We start from the raw sequence: 22,511 nt of genomic DNA on the forward strand, positions 1-22,511 counted from the left end.
CTTGAAAGGTCTCTCATCTTTCTTAGATGGAGGAAACTTAGACTGAAATTTTGCCTTTGGAGTAGAGAATTCCATGTTTGTAGCCCTCTTAATAGCATCTTGAAGGGAGGCAGGATCATTAGCCTTAACCCAACCCTAGAGAGGTTCTGATTACAAGTGAATGAAGAACACAGTTGATCTCCTCTTTGATACATCTGGAACCATAACAGCAAGCCTGTTGAAGTCTACAATGTATGCATCAATGGTACCACTTTGCTTCAATTGTGCCAACTGCCAACTCCCTGAAGTGTGGCTTTGGATCTTTCTTATTAAATTTGTCTATAAGCCTCTGGCTGAACTTTGCATAGGAATTAATTAAATTATATCCGAGTCACTAATCTGTGATACCACCATTCATGAGCCTCACCATCCAGATGCAAGGTAGTGTACTTGATAGCCTCATTTTTGAACATAGGGTTCAATGAGGAGGTGTCCAATTTTTGAACCCATGATCTAGCAGTGAATTTGCTGGAGCTATCAAACATGGAATTGGAGAGCTTTCCCAACTTCTTCTGTAAATCATGGCTATTAGGGCTCTTGTCTCTCCTAGGTCTGTTCCTTAACTAGAGTTGACAAAACTCCTGTAGAGACATATCAACATGGAACTCACCATGTAATGCCTCATGTAACTAATCTATAAAACGGAAACCTTCTTCTGCAGCTTGTTGGTTTCCTTTGTTGTAGCATTATTTGGCAAAAATGTCAGCATCAACGGTCTAGAATTTGGTCCACGAGTAGCTTTGGAATGGTATTAATAGGTATATTTGTGTTACTAACCTCGCCATTTTTCCTCCATTGTTTTGGTTGCCATTATTATGTCCATCATTTTGATTTGCATTTATGTTCTGCATCATCTGTGTCATCAGTTGTACTAACTACTGTTGCCTCCTTGCAAGATCATTCAAAATTTTCATGGTACTACCCTCGTTGTTGTCTCTTTTGCCCCCATATTACTTTTAGCTCCTTCATTGAACAAATTTGCAGTAGAAACTTCCTCTTCCATCTCCGGTTTCACTGGTGGATTGTTGGGTTTTCTTCTAAAACAATATCTTTGAGAACTCCCTGGCTGCATAAGAAAATTCTGCTGACAAAAAGTGTCTCAAATTCCCACAGGCTGGCAGGATACTTTGCTCTGATACCATTGTAGTTAGCTGGACCAATATTTAAAACCAATTTTTGGCAATTTTCTAATGTTTTAGTGCATAGGCATTTCGTCAAATAGTATGCATACCAGCTGTTTTGAGTCTGTTTTCATTTGTTTTGGAAGGGTATTGTAAATAATTTTCATAGCAATAAATCCCCAGTCTTACATATTGTCAACACTTAATTTACACAAAGAATACCCAGACTTGCATATTGTCAACACTTAATTTACACAAAGAATTGTTGCACACTATTGTCACATAGAATTTCTCTACAATATTTTGTATATTTTATACAAAAATAAGATGTACAAAAATTACATGCTGTAGCTAAATTTAAATGTTAAAAACAAAAAAAAAGTGCTGATAAAAACAAAAAGAAAGTGCTGACCTGAAGCTAACCCCTAGCACCAATCAGCAGCTATTCAAACATTCCCAAATATTAAAATGATTCCTTCCACCACAAGTACGACCCCCAAGGTGAAGTACGACAGCATTATCTACAGTGGTAACTCCCTTTAAGAAGGCTGCATTGATCATTTTGTTTTTTCTACCCTTGCTATTGTGCGAGGTCACAATATTTGTTGTTGTTTTACTCTTGTGATAGAGTAATTTCAATACAACCGGTGTCAAAACTTCAATTTGGGCAAAGATTCCATGGTGTTATCTATCTTCATTGTGAGAGAGTTCAATAGTTTGGGTAAATTTGTTAGTTGTGTGCATTCTTTGTTTCAAATTTATTGTTGTTCAGTTAGGCATTTGCTACAAATTCCTTTCCACTATATGTTTCCAAGACCAAATTGAAAACTTTTCGTTCAAGGAGGAATTAAGGGTTTTTAGTTGCACCAAACAGGCTAGGTTTAGAAAGTCTAGATTTAGGTTTTCTCACATGGTGCAGTATAGTGATTGTTGGGTTTGTCTAAGAGATGTGATCTCAACAGTGTGTGGTCACCAACACCATTTCTGGGATTGTATTTTACCTTGCACATGTATACAGCATAGCAGTCATTAGATTCGTCAGCAACGCAAGCAGAATAAGTGGCTAAAAAGTCTATTTTGATGCCCAACCACCCTGGGGGCCCATTTTAGGTGAGGCAAGTGTAAGTCTGTTACAACACTAGGGAAGAGCCCTTCCAAGGAGGATACCGATTTAGAGGTATAGGTGATCCATTGTTAGGAGGATCGTGTAAATTCTATAGATCAATCTGTGAATGAGCTTCAATAGAAGATGGAGAACATGAATCTGTTAGAGACATAATAATAACCAAGGAGAGTTAGTGATGAATAGATGACAACATATCCTGTCTCAACAAATAGAGAACACCAATGCTACATTAGGACAAATGAACTTCGCTTGGAAGATAATTGCTGCTTCATTGAAGGATTAATCCTGTTTTTAGTAGTAATGGGTTCGATATTTCATTCAGGCTCTAGGAGGTTTGTTTCCGAACTTGATATAACAAATTCAATGGCTATGATTTGATGACATGGACATGTTATATGTAGCATTTTTCGAGTTGAACCAAATACCATTCCAAGAAAAGGTAACATTTGCATCTCTTTGTTTGGAACTTGAGAATTTCTTATGGTATGTTTGGTTGTGCGAACAGATAATGAAATCTATGATCACATGGATTGGTTTTGTAGAAGAACTCAGAGTTGGCCAAGCTTCTACAAAGAGATATGGTCAAGGATTATTCATTATAGTTATCAGTTTTAAACCTTGAGTCAAACCAAAAGTTGCACTCGTTTTTATAAGATTAAAGGTATTACATTTAACATCAATTAAGGCTTTATAATCCCCATTTGAGGGATGTTGTGCATAGGACATGAGGAATGGCATATAGTTATCAGGACGCAGTTATTCACTGGTTTTAAGGACTGGCACTCCGACATCTTCTATTTCTGGACCAACTAGATTGATACCTCAATGAATAGAATAGAAAAGGGTCAAACTACTGTGCTTAAATTGTGACATCAAAGACAGCAAAGGATGTTTAAGTGTGTAGAAAAAAGGTTATTCTACATTGAAGGAGTATCAGACAAGTAGAGGAGGATTTAAAAACTTGTGATGTACAGGAGGAAGTATTAGCTGAGCTGCAAACAACCATTTAATTGTAGCATGTATCATCATGCTACAAACCCTCAAAGTCAGAAGATTTTTGATGAAGCAAAGGGTGACAATTTTAATTGATTCTAGCAATACTCATAACTTTATAAAATACAAACTGAATTGTGCATGAATTTCATTGTATGTCCAGATCCTGCATTTTAAGTCATGATAGTAGATGCTAGTACTGCCAATTGTTCAGGCAAATGCCATAGCATTAAAATAGCTATGGGCGATTATTTGTTATGCTTGCCATTTTCATGGGATGAGCAGATGTGATATTGTGAGTCTAATTGTTCACTACTCTAGGGACAATAGAGATGAACTTCCAGGAGCTTTTCATGAAGTTCCTTTCAGAAGGCAAAACATTTGACCTTTTCAGGTTGCAGATAAAGCCTCTAGAAATTGGGAGTTCCTATGAGATGACAAAATTGTTCAGTAAGGGATCTTTCTGATCCATGGTATGATTGTTTCTATTAAAGGCTCAGTGTCTATGTTCACCACCACCACTGTATCTCCAATCTATTATTGACAAACACTCTAGGGTGTTGACATATTCCCAAGTGCATACTTCCAATGAGGGATCACGATCATGCTGGTCAACTCATTCTGGGTTGGCATTGACCCAATATCAGGACCTATCCATACCTTTGTGTACAATAAATTGAGTTTGACTGCATGGTCAAAGGAATGCTCCAGGTTAGTATCGTTTGTTCTATTCAATTTGCACACACTTCTCCTATGATGACAGCTCCTTCTGATATGTGTGGCATTTCTGCTTGTTTCAAACAAGGAGACAACACAATGACAAGAAATGGTGTCTCTAGTTCTTTGCCATTGATAGGTTCCTTAGTGCATGCCTCCAAAATCTCTATTTGTAAGGCATAAGCATAGTTATAAAACAAGAGAGAGAATTTAGCGAATTCTAGTTCGTCTAAGGAGTAGAGTTGGTTGGTGCAGGAAGAAGCTAAGTGAGTATAGCAGAAGGATTGCTTTATAATATTGTATGTTCTAATTGAGCTCTTTGTAACTGGCTTGGCAAAAGGAAGGAGATTAAACTAAACTTTGCCATTTCCGGCTGGTTTTCTCCACATTGAAATTTCCAGTTTACAAATCTCTATGTCATTTGTTTTGTGGTTGCCGTTCTTTGTTGTTTTATCTTTGTTTTGGGCAACTATAGTACTTTTTTCATAACAATAACTTGAATACACTAACTCCAACACTAAATTAAAGTCTACCTCTTTCAACTTGAAGTTTGATTCAAGTAGGTTTGTTTAAGTACCTGTAAGTTTCCAGTAAACGTTGGAACTTGGAGAGACTACAAATCCAGATGGATATATTAGTAGAAAATAATACACATGTACACTTTCTGTAGTTCATCTCAGTGACAAATAATTGATGCACAATCCATTATTTATTGCACTGATGAATATATTAATAGTACTGAATATCAATTTAATATATAATAAAAGTTTATGGAGGATTATGCAAGAAAGCAAGGGGATGTTTGTAAGCATGGTTAACTGATGGTAAAGGGATTGCATATGTGGATGGTTGAATGGATGGGAGATGGACTCTGTTACTGGTGTGATATGTGTGTCAGTGGGTATGTGTGGTCTGTACTCCAGATGATTTAATGACATCCAAACATAGTGTTTTTCTAATGCTGATTTGCATTTGTTCGGTTGGGTGGGTTCAGTTTTAGTCTCCTACAATCTTATTCTTTATAATTTATTGTTCATTTTTAATCAGTAGTCTTTCTATGGTTGCAGGATGATGGGTTGCATGTGCAGAAGGATTATAATCTTTTGGGAGAAGATAACGGCACAAGAATGAAATATGATGTTGGGTGCAATGTACTCTGTCTCTCAAAATGGGATAATATATATCGTATGTCATTAAATAAGTTTTTATTTTTCAGCGTTTAAACATTTTGCAGTTATACATGATTCTATTTTTATAGACATTGGACCCATTTGGTATCATTCTTATTTTGCAATGTATTCTTGTCTCTCAAAATGGGGTAATGTATATCGTATGTCATTAAATAAGTTTTTATTTTTCAGCATTTAAACATTTTGCAGTTATACATGATCGATGATTCTATTTTTATAGACATTGGACCCATTTGGTATTATTCTTATTTTGCAATGTACTCTTGTCTCTCAAAATGGGGTAATGTATATACTATATCGTATGTCATTAAATTAAGATCACTGTTTAAACATTTTGCAGTTATTCATTATTCTATTTTTATAGACCTGGGACCCATTTGGTATTATTCTTATCTTTTTTTTTATTGGATTATATTATTCTTATCTTACAATGATATTTTTTTAGGGAACTTATCTAAGCACTTTATTTATGTACAGTCATTGCAGGTGTTAGTGTTTATGTAATGCCATTAACAAATTGTTGTCTGGATAACTCCTTGCTGCTAACTATATTTCCAACATTTCATTCTATAGAAAAATGAAGGGTGTGAGTATTGGAGTACAAGAAACACAAAATTACCACCTTGTAGCCCTTTTTTTTGGGCTGCTGGTTTTAACATATTTTCATTTATATTTTATCATATAAATATAATATTGATCATTATCCAGCACTCTTTGTCTCATGTAGACAATTATGGGCTTGATTGTTCTATGCATTCTTTTATGCTCTACAATTTCCACTCTTCTTTCCTGATGTCCTAGTTTCTAGGTTCTGCTTGTGTTAGCATGCCTTTTTGTGATGTGCTTCATTGATGGCCTATTGGCTATCAACGTCTCATCCAATATCACTCACTTATTTGTTAATTTTTGAACCATAGTATATAGAGTCTTGTTGTGACCTTTTCACACATTGCCCCATTGCAAATGGGGAATCCCCTGTTTTTGCTTTCTGGGGTTTTGCCTTGGTGTCACAATTGCAAATCACCAGTCTTTTTGCAATGAGGAGTTAGAGTTAGTTTGAGCAAGCCATGGTCAGAACAGAGTCTTGGCACCCTCAATGTGCTTAGAGGGCCCAAGGGACGAAGATTGCAAATTTGCAATTGATTTGGGTCAATTTGGACAACTTTCTATTTTTGGTCAATTGATGTGTGTTCTGAGCCTTCTAAAACCCGACGTCGCAGTCATCTGAAATCGTGCAAGTATTCACAGTGCCAAAGGAATGTCAAAAGAAAGCAAGAGTTCACGTTTTGACCCTAGACGCTGGAAATATCTTGAGTTGGCCTAGGGTGAATGACGAGGAGTGTGTCTCTAAAATCGCACATTTTCTCTGAAATGCGCGAGGTTAATACCGAGCATAATGTCTCTGTATTAGCCAAATATGCCGAAAAGTGAGAAGTAAAAACACCAAAGCTAAAATCGTTCTAAAAGCCAAAAATATTAGACAAAATTCTCAAATTGGTTTGGTAGGCCGAAATATAAAGTGAAATCAGAACCTTGCAAAATCGGCTTGCAAGCCGAAAATTACAAAAGTGTAAACTCGCAAAGTAATGTTTTTAGGTCGAGAGGCTCTAAACTCCAAAATTGATCATTCTGAGTTGAGCCCGAAGTTGCCTGTGAACTCAAAAATCGCACAATACCTTCAATATCCCCGAGAATTGCGCGATTAAAGCTGAGTACGAAATAAAGGATCGATGTTGGCAAATGTTGGGGGTTTGCAATATAAAGTCGACTCAACCCCGACCTTCCAAAAACGTCTCATTTGGCCGATGAACTTAGAGGACAAAACGAAGTCGCGCGAAATCGGCTTAGGGGCCGAAATTTTCAAAGCAACACAAGCTTGTAGAGTAAGCATTTAAGCCGGGAATAAAGTTGGAAACTCGAAAACGCGCAAAAGGTCTAATTTGGCCAAAAACAACTCAAAAGGTTTAGAATTGGGTTAATAAGCTGAAATAAAGAACAAGCTTGCAAATTTGGTCTTTTAGGCCGAAAAATAGAACAAAGTTTGAACTTACAAATGGATCTTTTTAGCCGAAAATACCTTAAGTTTGTAAAGTCGGCTTCCAGGCCAGAATTGGCTAAGAAACAAAATCGCACAATTCATCTAAGTAGCCTGAAAGTCTTCAAAGGGCGTTTCAAACCAAATTCGTGCAAAAGGCCGAAGTTTGATAAAAGGGGCACTTAAAAGAGAGAAATCAAAAACAAAATCTCACAAAAGGCCTCAAAAGGCCGAATCATGTGAAAGGCATAAGGCATAAAGTTCAAATTCGTGCATTTCACCAATTAGGTCCAAAATCTCACATTTCGACCTGAAGGCCCAAAATTCTAAAGAGCGTTTTTAACAAAAGTCTCTCAAAATGATCCAAAGGGCCGAAAATTTAAAAGGCTCCTTTTTAAACTTAGAACGAAATCTTCTTCAAAGGCTGAGTCACTCAAATGTTCACGTTGTCTCCCCGAAGCCGAAATTTCTTCTCCAAGGACCCGAATTGGACGTATAAAGCAAAGCTCGACATTACTTAAATAGATTTAATTTTTGTTAAATTAATTTATTTAATTTTTCAAAATGATTAATTCGGGTTGAAATTCACTATTTGCAGATTGATGACAACCTGAAGCGCAAAGTGAAGCCTTGATCACAATCAACACCGAGAGGCGAAGATGCAGAAGGGCGGGATCAAAACGACAGCCAGGCGCTGCTAATGAAGAACGTGCTGCGGAGCACAAGGTCGAAGCAATGAAGCATGGAGATGCGCGCCACCATTGGACGACAAAGTCGAAGTCTATCTTCAAGACCAAAAATGAAAGAACACTAAAATGTGCAAAGTTAGAAATGCAAGGCTGGAAGTAATTCCGGAAAATCAGTTTAAATGCTGAAATATATTGTACATGACTGCCTGTGGGTCCTACCTAATGAATTCAAAATGAGGGGACACAGGTCAGTTATTTCCAACTACTGGATTGACGTGAATTAAAGCCAAACAATTGTCGGTAGTTGAGAAAGTGGTTGGAAGGATAACTGAGGATTAAATGGGCATGGGTTAAAGTTGCCAAGTTCTAGAAGGCAGATCAGGGCCCTTGGGTGTAGTCAATCCTGGCCATCGATTCTAATTGTAAAATCTATAAAAGGCAGGATGGTTAGAGTTTTTGTAGAGGGTTAGATTTTCTTAGAGTTAGACAGTTAGAATTTTTGTAGAGGGTTAGATTTTTTAGAGTTTGGTTAGATTCTAGTTAGATTTTTAGAGTTAGATGGTTAGAGTTTTTGTAGAGGGTTAGATTTTCTTAGAGTTAGACAGTTTTCAGATTAGGAGTAGCATAGACATGCTACAAAAATTGTTGTAATAGCAGCTGAAATCAATATATGGACGTTGATTTGATGTTTATCATCTTGGTTTTATTTTGTTTGCATGGTTTCCTTCAGCAGGTTTAGATAGATTCTTTCTGGTGTGCAGGTATTTGATGGATTCGGGTTCATACCATTGGGGATATGCTGATTGTGTATCCCTTTGTATGGTTAGTCTGAGCCTTTAAAATTGTGTTTAGTTCAATTGCAAGTGTCCGTCTGAGCTGTGCCAGAATTGGGTGCTTAGGTATGCACCTGCAATCTGAAAATCTTCGAAGTCCCCTCGAAGATTGCATCGTTCTTGTGAGGTTGTGAGTTATTCTAGCCAAGCAGGGATTGGCTATGTTGTATCCGTCTACTCACACACCAGTCTTGTTAATTTTAGGTCTCCTAAACCCTTCTCCTTTCCTTTTTTTTCCAGTTTGAGAGTCAGATGCAGGCCAACTTGTCGCAAACGTAAGGCCCCTTGTGCTCCCAACAAAACACATCAACCGTTGAGCTATCCCGTAGTCAAGAACTGACATTTGGAACCTTGAGGTTGCCCCCTTTGATCAATAAAAAACAACATTAGGGCTTCCTTATACAAGATAGGATAGGATACTCATCGAGAACATTCTATTCTGCGTTGACGGGATAGAGTTGTAGCAATACGATTTTAGCCACTTCAATAGAGTTTACTTGGGGCTCCCCCTCATTGTTAAAGGTGTTTCCTCCTCCTTTTGGAACTCTGTTGTGGAGCCCCTCTGAAAGAAACTGGCCGGTTGCAAAAGCAAACTCCTGAGTAACTCAGGTAAACTACAACTCCTTGCAGCCTCTCTTGAAGGTACCCCACTCTACTTCCTCTCTCTTTTCAAAATCCCTATCTACATTGAAAAAATTGAAAAACTTCAAGAACTTCTCGTGGTCTGACACTGAGGAAGGGAAAAGATTGGCTTTGGCAAGTTGGGATAAAGTCCGTTTCCCAAGAAAATAGGGTGGACTAAGAATTAGGAGAGTCCACCTAAATAGAGCCCTAATGTCAAAACTAGGTTGGAACCTAATGCTAAACAACAAAGATTGTTGTACTATTATGATTGCTAAATATCTGAATCATACCAGTTTTCACAAGGTTCTTTCTAAAGTAGGCTTCTCGTGTAACTCTTATATTTGGAACAACATTCTCAAAAGTCGTAGTTCGATCTCCTTGGGCCTCAAATGAAAGTTTGGTAATGGCCATCGCATTCGTTTCTAAGAAGACAACAGGTTGATTGACCAACCCCTCATTGTGCACCCAACTTATAAGGATCTTCATGACTTGGCTGTACATTTCTTTGGCCATTTTGGCTTTAGACTACCTATTGCATGACAGTTCTTGGAAGAATCTTTAGATGTGCTGCTCTTGAAAGGTTCTGTCCCTTTCAAAGGGCATAAATAATGAAGAGTTGCACTCTTTCAAAGGGTACTACTAGTGAAAGGGCGTCTTTTGCCAAAGTGATGCAGTCAAGGTAGGGAGATCCAATGAAGGACAGCCCATCCTTGCAACCTAACACAAAAAACATGCAAGATATACCAGTAGCCGATAACACAATGCCAGAAATAGCAGAAAGAACAACCGCTAACAAGACAGAATACATAACCGGTAAACAGTATGAATAAATCTTATTACAGTCTGAAGAATTACACATGCCACATGCTGGATCGCAGTCCAGGATACAAACAATGCTTACAACACAATTACAAGATCCGTAGATCATCCACATATCAGATCGGCCTCTGGAAACAGTCTGCCAGTTCTACCTAATCCGGACCTCAGCCTTTCGGCCTCAATCCACCGGATCAGAATCTTGCCGGATCTACATCTTCGCTCGATCTCTAAACTCTGTCTTCGATCTTCTATCTTCTGTCTTCTTAAATGATTCGCAAACTTCCATTTATACCGTTCGCAAATAATAACAGCTTAATCAAGTCGGCCCAAAGACCAACCGGTTCATGAAACGTGCAACGGTAACATGTCGGCTCAAATCACTAAGAACAACTTCCAAAATGCATAAAACAATGCGTGGTCCTCCAGGAGCATCAGACATGACACAAGGAACATAAATCAACGATCCGCAAGTCACGGAGATCAACCGTAACCCGATCCAACTTCGCTCAACACGCTGCCAGAGTAACCAGTAAGAACATATCAACCGGGCCAATACTGGAATCGATAACTCACCGGGATTAAATCCAAATGCCATGAAACTCGAACATGACAAAGACTGCAAACACAAGGGAATAAACCCAAAACCACAACGCTAGACACTCAAACACGAATAAATGCCACGATCTCCAAGCAATTCCACTGAAAACTGCTCAACTGGTAAGAACTAGACTGGTGCTCTTGCATCTCAAAGGGCATACATGATGAAGAGGTGTGACCTCTCCCTCACATTTGAGGATATAAAAAAGAGAAAGTCTCAATTGAGGAGGACATCCAAGGGAGATCAATTTGGAGAATAATTTATTATTGTCAAAGAGCAGCAATGAAGAGTGATGACTCATTTCTTATAAAGAGGTGTGACTTCCCACAAATGAAGATATAAAGAAGAGATTAATTCAATTGAGAAGGGGGAATTGGAGGAATCATTCATAAGATCAAAGAAGACAAGAAATTCAATGGGTCAATATCTAATATCAGAATTAATAAGGGTGAAAATTAGCAAACTTTGATATTTACAAGGGCAAGATTTAGGGCAATCCCAAAAGGGGATATTACAAAAAAGATTCGTTGCTCCAACAAGATCTTCAAAGGATTAGGTTCCCTCTATTTCCTGACGTGGATCGCTTCTTTTTGGCCCAAGTGTCATAAGGGAAATTTTTCTGTCAAATCTGCTCATAATATGCTGATAAATGGTGACAATTATAGTGCTATCTGGAGGACTCTGGAACAATCAACTTCTCCCCCAAATTAACTTTTTTGGGTGGACAACTATGCATAACAAAATTGTAACGTAGGACAATCTCTCATTCATGGCATTCGGTTATTGAATAGATGTGCCCTTTGTAGAATGAATGAAGAAATGATCCCCCACATTTTGTTACATTGCTCCTTTCTCACAAAATTTGGTGTTTGTGTTGTAGAATCTCGAGATTAGATGGTCCACGAACAATGTGTTGTCTACCTTAATGGATGATTGGGTAAGTCCCTTCCATCACCCCCTCCCTCGACACCTGTGTTGGAGTTTGTAGAAGGATAGAAATAATCGGATCTTTAGGGACAAAGAAAAAATCTTGGAGGAGGTTTTCTTGGCCTTTTCTAAGCTCCTACGGGAAAACATCTTTGTTTGTCATTAATCTTACCCAAATTTCCCCCCCCCCCCCCCTTTGCTTCACTTGTGAAGATAACATAGCTTCACAATGGGGCTTACTTGAGACCTTTTATAAGGTTAATAACACGTAAAAGATTTCTTGCCTGAATACTAAAAGGTTGTCACCCCGTGTTAGTTGGTGCAAGCTTAATTTTGATGGTGTGACCAAAGGTAATCCGGGCATTGCATGTGTGTGGGGGATGTTGAGATCTCCTTCGCGGGTAGTTATGGTTGGTTATGCGGGAGGCCTTGGTGTTAACACTAATAATTTTGTGTAGGGTATGCCCCTACACAAGGGTGTCAAGATTGCCCTTTCCATTGGTTTTAGAACTTGTCATTGAAGGGGACTCCAAATTTATCATTGATGTGGTTAAAGGTTCTATCCACCTGGGTTGGGCTTTGGATGACATTATTAATGACCTCTAGAAACTCCTCTTGGGCTTGGACCTGTTTGAGCTAAAGCACACTTACAAAGAAGGTACAGGGTTGTAGATGCTATGGCTAGCTTGGGAATGGATCAAGGTCTTTTAAGGTGCTGACGAAGCTTCACATGCTTCCTTGAACATATCAAGGGACTCCTTTCTTCAGAGTGGCAATTCCTCCCCTTTTAACGATGTTGGAGGTTGGGATGTTTGGCACCTTTCCCTCTTCATTAGTTTTCTGGTGTCTAGGAGTGGTTGGGGCTGGCCCATTTTAAATCTACATCTGTTGTTTTTTGAATGCTGGCTCGGTTAGTATATGACTTGTATACCGTCTCAAGCTTGGAGTTATGTCATGCTAACTAGGATGCAACATCGTGTTGCACAGTGGACCTTGTTGCTGATTGACATGGTCTTCCTATACTTGTCTCGACAACATGGTGCTCAATCAGATTTGGGCTTCATTACACAAGTCGACTCATCCTTGCGACCCTTTTACTCCCTATATCCCTATCTAGATTCTTGCTATTAACGATCTTTCATTAGGAAAAGCCTTATTTCTCAATGATGTGTTGATTTTGATGGTTGGTGCAAGGATTTTCACCCCCATTTCATGATTTGTACTATTGGCGCAAGGATTACTACGACACACATCTCAATTTATTAATCTCCTTCTGGTTGTCTTTTCAAATGTTCTTGACTTTCTTGTGTTCTAATTCCAAGTATTGCTTGGGGTTTGCTAAGTCTTTCGTAGTATTTGTTGGCTTACTGGTTAAGAGTGGGAGGAGACAAAGTTAGAATTGAGCTTAGATCCTCTGAGGAGGAATTCAGTGTGGATGTCATTGTTTGGCATATATGTAGCGAAGGAGGGGTGTTCCCTTTCTTGGAATGCCTTAAAGGGCATGATGAAAGTCTATTATCCATTCAATTTGCCTACTCCTGGGATAATTGGAGGGTGAGTGTTGGAGGAATTTCTTTTGAAATTGATGATGAAGTCATTGCACAAGTAATAGGGATGAACACCAGAGGAAGGAAATGGAAAAAACATAGTAAAGTGGCTGATAATGAAAGTTTGTCTCTATTTTTCAAAGGCGGCAAAAACACCATCAAGCTCCATGATGGGTTCGACAAAAAGGAGTTACCAAAGGCATATGACAAGGTATTCTTAATGCTCATGAAATTTTTCACACTTGAAAAGGGAGGTTTAAATACTGTTAACTTTTATCACTTTCTCCTCATTAATTGTATTCACAACTCCCTGATTAGCTTTCCCTTTTACCTCCTGACCTCTTTGAAAAGCTCCATCAAGGATGCTATGGAATTGGCCTCAAAAAACCTAGATAAACTTTCCATCCCTCGTCATTAGCGGCTAATCCTTTGCATCTACCAATTCCATCTTGCTCTGTGTCCCCCAAAACAAATCAAAGTTGTTTTTGTTGAAGACACCCCCTGCATACTGACTACCCTCCAGTTGCTACAATCTTGGATGCTCCGGGTAGCTCCAAAGGAAAAAAGGTCATCTAGTATCCGGGCTCTACCCAAGACTCCCCTCTGCTACTAAATTGCTCAGTAAATCTTCCTCCCTGCATGCCCCTCATGGCACCAGTAGACTTCCCAGCTCCCACTGTGGTAAATCCACCCCCAAAACTCCCCCCACTGGCCATAGCATGGTGGTTCAAGGTCTCTATGACCCTAAAAACAAGCCTTCTCCTCAATATCTGGGTAAAAGAGGTCAGTCAAGGAATCATGAAATGCCTCTTGCTAAGAAATTGAAGAAAGCCTCTACTCAACTTATTGAGAACGTTACTCATAAGGGTGAGAATGCGGAGGACATCAGAGAAGAGGAGGTGATGGACGTCACTGGTACTCATCCTAGAAGGTCTAATAGGCTTGCAGGCGGACCGAAGATTGATAACAAGGAGGTTGTGGCTGAAAAGCTCGGAAAATACCATTGACAACCACTGCAAGGGAACCGATATGCAGGACTCTGACAGCACAGAGACAGCTCTGATGGACTTGCTTGGAGATACCCACACCTGCACTAAGTGCGAAACTACAACAACGGAAGTTCTCAAAGAGTAAGTTATGGAAATAAATAAGAATATGGTGAACATTTTAAAATACGGTTCCAACCTTATGCATAGATTGGCCACCACGCTCTGGATGCTGCAAGAAAAGGAGTTCAGCAAATTGCGGCAAAGAAGGAAATCATTTTTTTTTTAAAGGAGGAAATCATAAGGAACTTCACAAGTTCCTCTGTGAAGATTGGGGCCAACTCTTTGCCTAGCTCCCTGCTGTCTGCTTAGCTTTGCTACTGGTTGTTTTTGATTACTATGTGCTGTTAGTGTGCTGCTTCTGGTCTGTTGACTGGCTGCCTCAGGGGTTTTTGTTTAAAGGGCCAGCACCCTGGTTCTGCTGCTTTTATATATCAAAATTAAAAACATTATGGCTCAGAGTGTAATAATAAGTAGGCCCCCTTTCAGCATGTTTCATCACTAAAAACTACAAGAATATGACCCAGGTTGTAATTATTATTAGCATTAGCAGAAGTACGTGCCAGCATTTCACAGATAGGAAGGTGTGCAGACAGGCTTTCATTCTACCCGCTTCGTGTTCAGTTTATCTACTCTACACCTGTCTTCCATGGCGTACATGAAAAGTTTTGGCTGGACAGAAAATGTTTCCCATTTGTCATTCAGCTTATCCTGGGGTTTTAAATTTTATCCTGTAATATATGTGCAGTGTGCATTCTAAATACATAGCACATTTTTGCAGTTATGTTTTTTGTATTTGTAATTATTGTTTGGAGATAACTGGAGAAATCACGAATAAGAAATGCTTTTTGGTCTGTTGTGCATTAAAAATCAATATTTAGCTGCTATGCCTGTGGACTTTATTGCATTTTTTTCCTTTTCTTTCATCCTCTATAAAAATGTAACTCCATATTACTATTCATCTCACTTGAGAAGTTTTGTATGTGTTGTATTAGTCAAAGGAATTTCACTACACTAATATCGTTTTGTCTGGAGATGCCTTGGATTTTTAATGGTAGTATGTGCCATGTGGAAATGTATTCAAACTGGTACTGACATATTATATGCATATGCATTAAACTTGTAACATATGTGGGTCCAAGTTTTTCTTTTTCAAATTACAGTTTAAGCATATTTGATTTCTTTATGAGATGTTTTCCGACTGTTACAGATTCAGCTGAGATTATGGATCGACGAGACAGCAGAGCTGGAATTGAATATTACGTTCATTACTTGGATCGTAAGTAACTTTATCTTTTACTGATTTTTTGGTTTTATAATTTTAATAAATTTCTTCAGAAAAACAAATAACTTTGTATTTTCTTTTCAAGTAAATTGACACCTCCAATTTGCAACATTTATAGACACCTTATAATAAATTAGGAGACCTATGAGCATAATTCAGATCTGTTGTGTGTGATTTCTAACTATGGTGTCATGAAGGCCCCTGCAATATTCTAGTACACCTTCTAGAAGGTTTATGTCTGTACTTTCCAATATGGTATCATGATAAATTTCAAAGAAATTTACACGCTGTGTGCACTGACATTGTGTCTGTATAATTTCCTTGATTGGCATCACAACTACACAATAAACTAGAATAATTTTAAAAAACTTAAAATGGAGAACATAGCCAAGAGTGCCGTTGAAACTGATAATCAGGTAATTTTCCTGGATAAACTTTGAAGTGGAACGTAGCCAAGTGTACCTCATGGCCTAACTGCCAAGAATGCAGGCCCATGTAAGATCATTAAGCAGGTTAGACTTAAACGAATCTTTTGATCATGCTAATGAACCTTTAATTACAGTAAAAACTCCCGCAGAGAATGCAGGTTGAGAGAGAAAGGAAAATGAAGTGATAATAATACCCACATGTAATGAAATTAGGTCAAAGGAATTTTGAAGTATAACTATTTATGATAGCAAGAGTAAGTCAACGTAAATGAATAGGAAGATTATTTTCTGATGACTCAGCAGAAGGCATTGCGCACAGAAGATACTATTGCTGCAGATGTTGTTGCAATAAGAAACAAAGAATCTAAGTTACCGGTTTGTGTTTAGGGTTTGAGTACAGCAGTTTGTGGAATTTTTTTTGCCCCAGCTATTTGTGTGGCCAGATAGTCATAAAATATCTTTTAGTGTATATATAAAAAAATATTAACAACCATAATTTGTACAACATATACAAAATGATTTTCTCAACAGAAGAACACTGATAATTGATATTTCAATGTCAAATGTTAAAGGTGAATGAAAAAGGTTTATATTAAAGCAACTGCATATGTAAAATCAATGCAAATCAGTTTGTCTAGCAAGAAATTGAAGTGCATCATTGAGATATAAAAAATTCTCAACACTCTTACGTACAAATACTGTCCTGATCAATAAGAACCTTTAAGCCAGTCAATAAGAACTTTTGGTTTCATTTGCAATGACTCAACTGCCAAACTATTTTGGAACCTCAGAATATTCAACATACCTCCCTCTGTGAACCTTTAATGTTCAAATGACTTGTCAGAGACCACTTGTATCTACCCAACCCCACAAATTTGTTAATTTTAGCAATCAGATATAACAGAACTCAGAAATAAAGAAATGCAAGAATACATAACACAGTTTACCCTGGGAAAACCTCCCTCTTGGAGAAAAACCCAGCATTAATTCTCAGATCTTATTAAGCAATTTATCAAGTGTATCTTTACAATGAGAAGCAATCAGCAAACTATGCACAGTAGTGTAATGTCTGCAATGATGAACTTATCTGCAATAGGATGTTGCCACAGGGAGAGTTGCAGTCACTGAGATGAAGGTTGCTGATCCTAGGATGAGGTTCGCTGCCCAGAACAGTTCGCTGTCCCTCCAATGATGTTCTCTGTCCTTCCAATGAAGATCTCTGTCACTGGAAACTAGTTCGCAATCCTTAAGTTATTGTTTGCTGACTCAGTGAACAGTCTGCTGAATGAAGGAGATAATTCGCTGATTGAGGACAATTCACTGTGTGTGAATGAATGTGAATAATGCCATACAATTTACTTGTTTATATTGCTTGACTTGAGGTGTCAAGTTAGCAAGTCGGCTTGCTTACATATTTTATACTTTACAATTAACCAATCAATAGGTCCTGCCTCATTACACGTTACATTATGTTTGCTTAACCACCCAATTTGGGTCCTGCCTTAGAACATGTTACATTATGCTTATACGCCCAAAAGGGCCAGCCTTCTATGAGTTTAAGTGTGTGTAATAAAACTTTAATTGCTTTTAGCAATATTAAAGTATGACGATCTGGGTTAGCATAATCCGAGCTAGCTACTAATTTCAACACTCCCTCTTAGCTAGGGAGGATAATACCAAGTAACCATAACACGTCATGGACCTTCCATGACATCCATCTTGCATTGCCCGAAGAGGATGGATCCACCTTGCATTGCCCGCAGAGGGTGGAAGAGATCTTACACCTCAACCTTCTCCTAGAGAAGGACACAATGTCACCTTGCATTGCCCGCAGAGGGTGACTCCACCTTGCATTGCCCGCAGAGGGTGACTCCACCTTGCATTGCATCACTGAGATTGAGACTCCCTCTCAATCAAGGCTGCGTTCTCCACAACTGCAAGCCTCTCTCTGAAGTATTCAAACTTCACTCGAGCTAGAGGTTTGGTGAGAACATCTGCAATCTGCTCATCAGTGTTGACATATTTCAGCTGAATGGCACCTCTGTACCATATCACGAACATAGTGATAATGAGTTTCCACATGTTTGGACCTGTCATGAAACACTGGATTAGCAAACATTTTAATGCAACTCTGATTGTCACAATGAATAATTGTGGGTTCCCAAGGTTGTCCAAACAACCCAGCAAGAAGCTTTCAAAGCCACACTGCTTCTCTCGATGCAACACTCGATGCAATATGCTTAGCTTCTGCAGTACTCAAGGCTACTGAGGACTGTTTTCTGCTAGCCTAGGAAATCACAACAGAACCTAAACTGAAGCAGATACCTGAAGTGCTCTTCCTATCGGTAACACTTCCTGCCTAATCAGAATCTGAGTAACCTTCCAAGGTAACGGTAGTGTTGATTGGATACTTTAGCTCATAGCCAACAGTTCCACGTAAGTATCTCAGAATATGTTTGGCTGCAACAAGGTGAACATGCTTTGGCTTGTTCATAAACTGGCTGAGTGCACTCACTGCATAATAAATGTCTGGTCTAGTGTTAACTAGATACATCAATGATCCAATCAACTGCCTGTACTCAGAATGTTATGCAAAATCAGAGTTAGCTACAGATAAACTCAATTTCTTCAAGTTAGTTTCCATAGGAGTAGACATAGATTTTCAATTCAACATTCCAAATCGTTTCAAAATATCAACAGTATATTTTTCTTGACTTAGAATGATTTCATTAGGTCGTTGCCACACTTCTAACCCTAGAAAGTAATGCATTAGACCTAGATCCTTCATTTCAAATTCAGTAGCTAATTCTTTCTTACACCTAATGATGAGACTATCTTCGCCAGTTAGAAATAAATCAGCCACATATAAAACCAGAATTAACATTTCACCATTAAATACTTTAAAGTAAAGGTCAAGATCAACACCATCCTTACAAAACCCTAAACTAACCAAGTACTTATCAATTCTTTCATACCAAGCTCGATGAGCTTGCTTGAGGCCATAAAGAGCTTTCTTTAATTTGCATACATGAGATTCTCTATTATGAATCTCATATCCTTCTGGTTGCTCAATATAGACTTCTTCCTCAATGACACCATTAAGGAAGGCAGTCTTTACATCCATCTGATGTAACTTCCAACCCTTAGCTGCAGCAATGGCTATGATAGTTCTAATAGAAGTATATCTAGCAACAGGAGCAAATGTTTTTTCATAATCTATGCCTTCCTTTTGAGAAAAAACATGAGCTACAAATCTAGCTTTATATTTTTCTATACTACCATCAACAACATGTTTAATTTTAAACAACCATTTAGAAGAAACAACAGACTTACCTTTAGGTCTAGGCACAATATCCCAGACATCATTTTTGATGATGGATTGGTACTCTTCGTCCATAGCTAGTTTCCATGCTTGCTGGTTCATAGCTTCTTCTATGTTGGATGGTTCAGTCCCAATGATGTTGCACATCATTGCAACATAGTTGGAGAACTTTTGAGGTCTCCTACTTTCTCTGAAAGTACCACTGGGAGCTGCAAACTTTTCTGCTTCTTGAATTGTGCTCCTAAACCAAAGTGGCATTTTCTTCTAACTGCAATATCTCTAGGTCCGTCAATTGCATCCAGAGGCTCAGGAGGATCACCATGCTTAATAGGTTCGAGAGGTTCAATAGATTCCCTTTGAATCTCAGGGTTAGTATCAATATCCATGTTTTGATTATCATTAACTTCTCTATCATCATTGACAAGGGAACCTTTAGATTTCTTAAAAGCAATAGTTTTTTCAAACGTAACATCTCTACTTACCTCAATATACCTTTGTCTTGAAATGTAGATACGAAATGCTTTGGAGGATTCACTGTATCCAACAAGGATACGTTTTTTCTCGGATGGCTCTAGCTTAGTTCTCTTTTCCTTTGGCACATGAATATAGACAGGACTTCCAAAAATCCTTAGGTGGCTGATATCCGGTTTGACTTCAGTGAAGGCTTTTTCAGGAATCATGTTCTTCAAGACACGGTGAGGGCATCTGTTCTAAATGTATACTGCAGTTTTGGATGCTTCGGCCCATAAGAAGGTCTGCAGGTCCTGACCATGAATCATTGCTTTAGCTGCTTTAACAATGGCCCTATTCTTTCGTTCAACCACACCATTTTGTTGAGGATTGTAGGGAACGCAAAACTCTCTCTTAATTCCTGTCTCTACACAGAAGTCATTGAAACTACTTGAGGTGTATTCACCTCCATTGTCAGATCTTAACACTTTGTTGGCGGCAATATTGTACATGAAAATAAAACTAGTTAATTAAGTTTTAATTGTCTTGGTTAGTTGGCAACTGAGGGGTGGTCGTTGCGGTGCGACGGTTGGCGCTCGCACCCCCTTGGTATTTTTATATACTTCGCACCCCCTTGGTATTTTTATATACTTCCGAATGTAACTTGTGAGGGGAAAAAAAACGATTAGGAAGGGAATAACATCTCTTATATTATATCTGATACCTATGGCATTATTATTCTGCATTATGTGTTTTATCTGTGTGCTTTAAGTTATTCACCCGAGAGGGTAAACATTTGGCGCTGTTGCCTAGATGTACTCGGGAACGGAAGACGCGGATGGCGCATGGACATGATGGGCCTACCTGTCGGTGAGATTAACCCAGAGGCCGACGACACGCAAACGGAACAATCATCGTGGGAAGCAGAGCGTGATGGCAAGAGGCGAAGGGGAAATTGAACCCTGTAATAATCCCGACACAATGTTGAGATAAATTGTGGCTGAAAGGAAAAATAATAAATTTTTTTTTTGTACATGGCGTGTGCTTGCTATGTACGGAAGTGATTTATGCCCAATATATTAAATAAAGATAGAAATAAAAAAGCAAAAATGGACGAGTGGGAGGCCGCGCAGAGGGCCTTGATTTTGGAGCAGCAAGTAGAACGTAGACGGAGGCTGAGGCAACTTGCCGAAGGACGACCTACCGAAGGGTGGCCCGAGGGGAACCAAGGAGGTGTCATGGAGGGTGTAGAAGCCGACAGAAATTTCTACGCGTCGCCAGAACACCGTAGCGTGCGGAGCCACAAAGTGTTTCTGGAGGAAACAAAGTTAAGGAGAGATCTAGTCGAAAAGACTTGGGATCGGTTCAGAAACTTATCCCTTACACCACAAAGTGAGGATCACCAAAGGGAGCCAGGAGTGGGCGCGGGTGACAACGAAGGGGAGGATAATCGTACGGTAGGTGCCACACTCGGCAGGCAAAACACCGTACCTCCAGTCACCCACGCAGGACACACCACCGACACCGGAGGGAGCGGCGCAAGGGCCCAGACACAGCCACAACCACCTCCAGGAAGACGACCCCCATCGATGGGGAGTAAACATAAACTGCTGAAGTTCAATGGCGACGGGAAGGAAGATCCCGTCCGCCATTGTCGAACGTGCGAAACCATATGGTTAGCGAACGGTGTTACCGACCAAGAATGGGTAACACAATTCCCAGCAACCTTGAGAGGAGTGGCCATAGACTGGTACTTAGATATGGACAAGGCCAAAGTTGGCACATGGCTCGACCTGAAGGAGTTTGGGATAGAGTTCCGCCTCCTGAGAGATGACAACAAAATAGTTGCGGAGATCTGTGGAACGAAGCAGAACAAGAATGAGACTGTCCGAGCCTACAGTCGGCGGCTGAAGGAACTATTGGGAAAAATGGAGAGTCAACTAGCAGATGGGTTGAAAAAGCGATGGTTCGTGGAGGGACTAAAGCATTCCCTCCGAAAGAAGATGAAAATCATTCCACCTACATCGTACGAAGACGCATACAATAGAGCGATGGATCTCGAGAGTGAGACCAAGACATCGAAGAAAAAGAAGAAGAAGGATAGCTCGTCCGAGGGGGATGACTTGTCATAGGAAAGCAGTAGTGACAGCGAGGCTGGCAAACGGGTGCAAGCGCTCCAGAAAGACATGGAGTGAATGAGGAGGGAATTCAAAACAATGAGAAGTACCGGTCGGACCGAAGGGGACATATGGTGCATTGAGTGCAAAGAGGAGGGGCACACAAAGGGTACTTGCTCGAAGAAGGCATTCTGCGAGATTTGCCAAGTGATGGGACGCTCCACCAAGGAGTGCCCATACAACATGAAAACCTGGAATATGCAAATGAACTAGCTGTTGTTCACGGAGCAGGCCACAACGTCCGCACCAGCGGGTACGGGCCAACAAGCGAACAACAATGCAACCTCAGGAGGCTACCGAGATAACCGGTGGGGAGGACAAAACAACATTAACAACAATAACAACACAAGGAGCCAGATCCAATATGACTCCAAAGGTCGACCGATGGTACAATGCAGAGCGTGCAGCCAGTGGGGGCACTTCGCTCGAGACTGCCCGAAGGGAGAGGCCACACAATATTTGTGCAAATGGTGCAAGCCGGGAGACCACGAAGACACCACCTGCCCGAAGTCCAACGTCTACTTGCTTAATGTCGAGGAAACCAA

General features: G+C 39.5%; 1 protein-coding gene across 2 annotated transcripts in view; it reads left to right on the plus strand.

The window, feature by feature from the left end:
* The window catches only part of LOC131046202 (histone acetyltransferase of the MYST family 1), a 167,767-nt gene that overhangs the window by 14,612 nt on the left and 130,644 nt on the right, over window positions 1–22,511 (plus strand). For both annotated transcript variants that reach the window (XM_057979881.2, XM_057979880.2), the window contains exons 2-3: window positions 5,064–5,181; window positions 15,515–15,583. In XM_057979881.2, coding sequence (XP_057835864.1) covers window positions 5,064–5,181; window positions 15,515–15,583 — 187 coding nt within the window. The remainder of the gene's footprint in view (window positions 1–5,063; window positions 5,182–15,514; window positions 15,584–22,511) is intronic.

Source organism: Cryptomeria japonica, chromosome 2, assembly GCF_030272615.1.
Source record: "Cryptomeria japonica chromosome 2, Sugi_1.0, whole genome shotgun sequence".
Classification (NCBI taxonomy): Eukaryota; Viridiplantae; Streptophyta; class Pinopsida; order Cupressales; family Cupressaceae; genus Cryptomeria; species Cryptomeria japonica.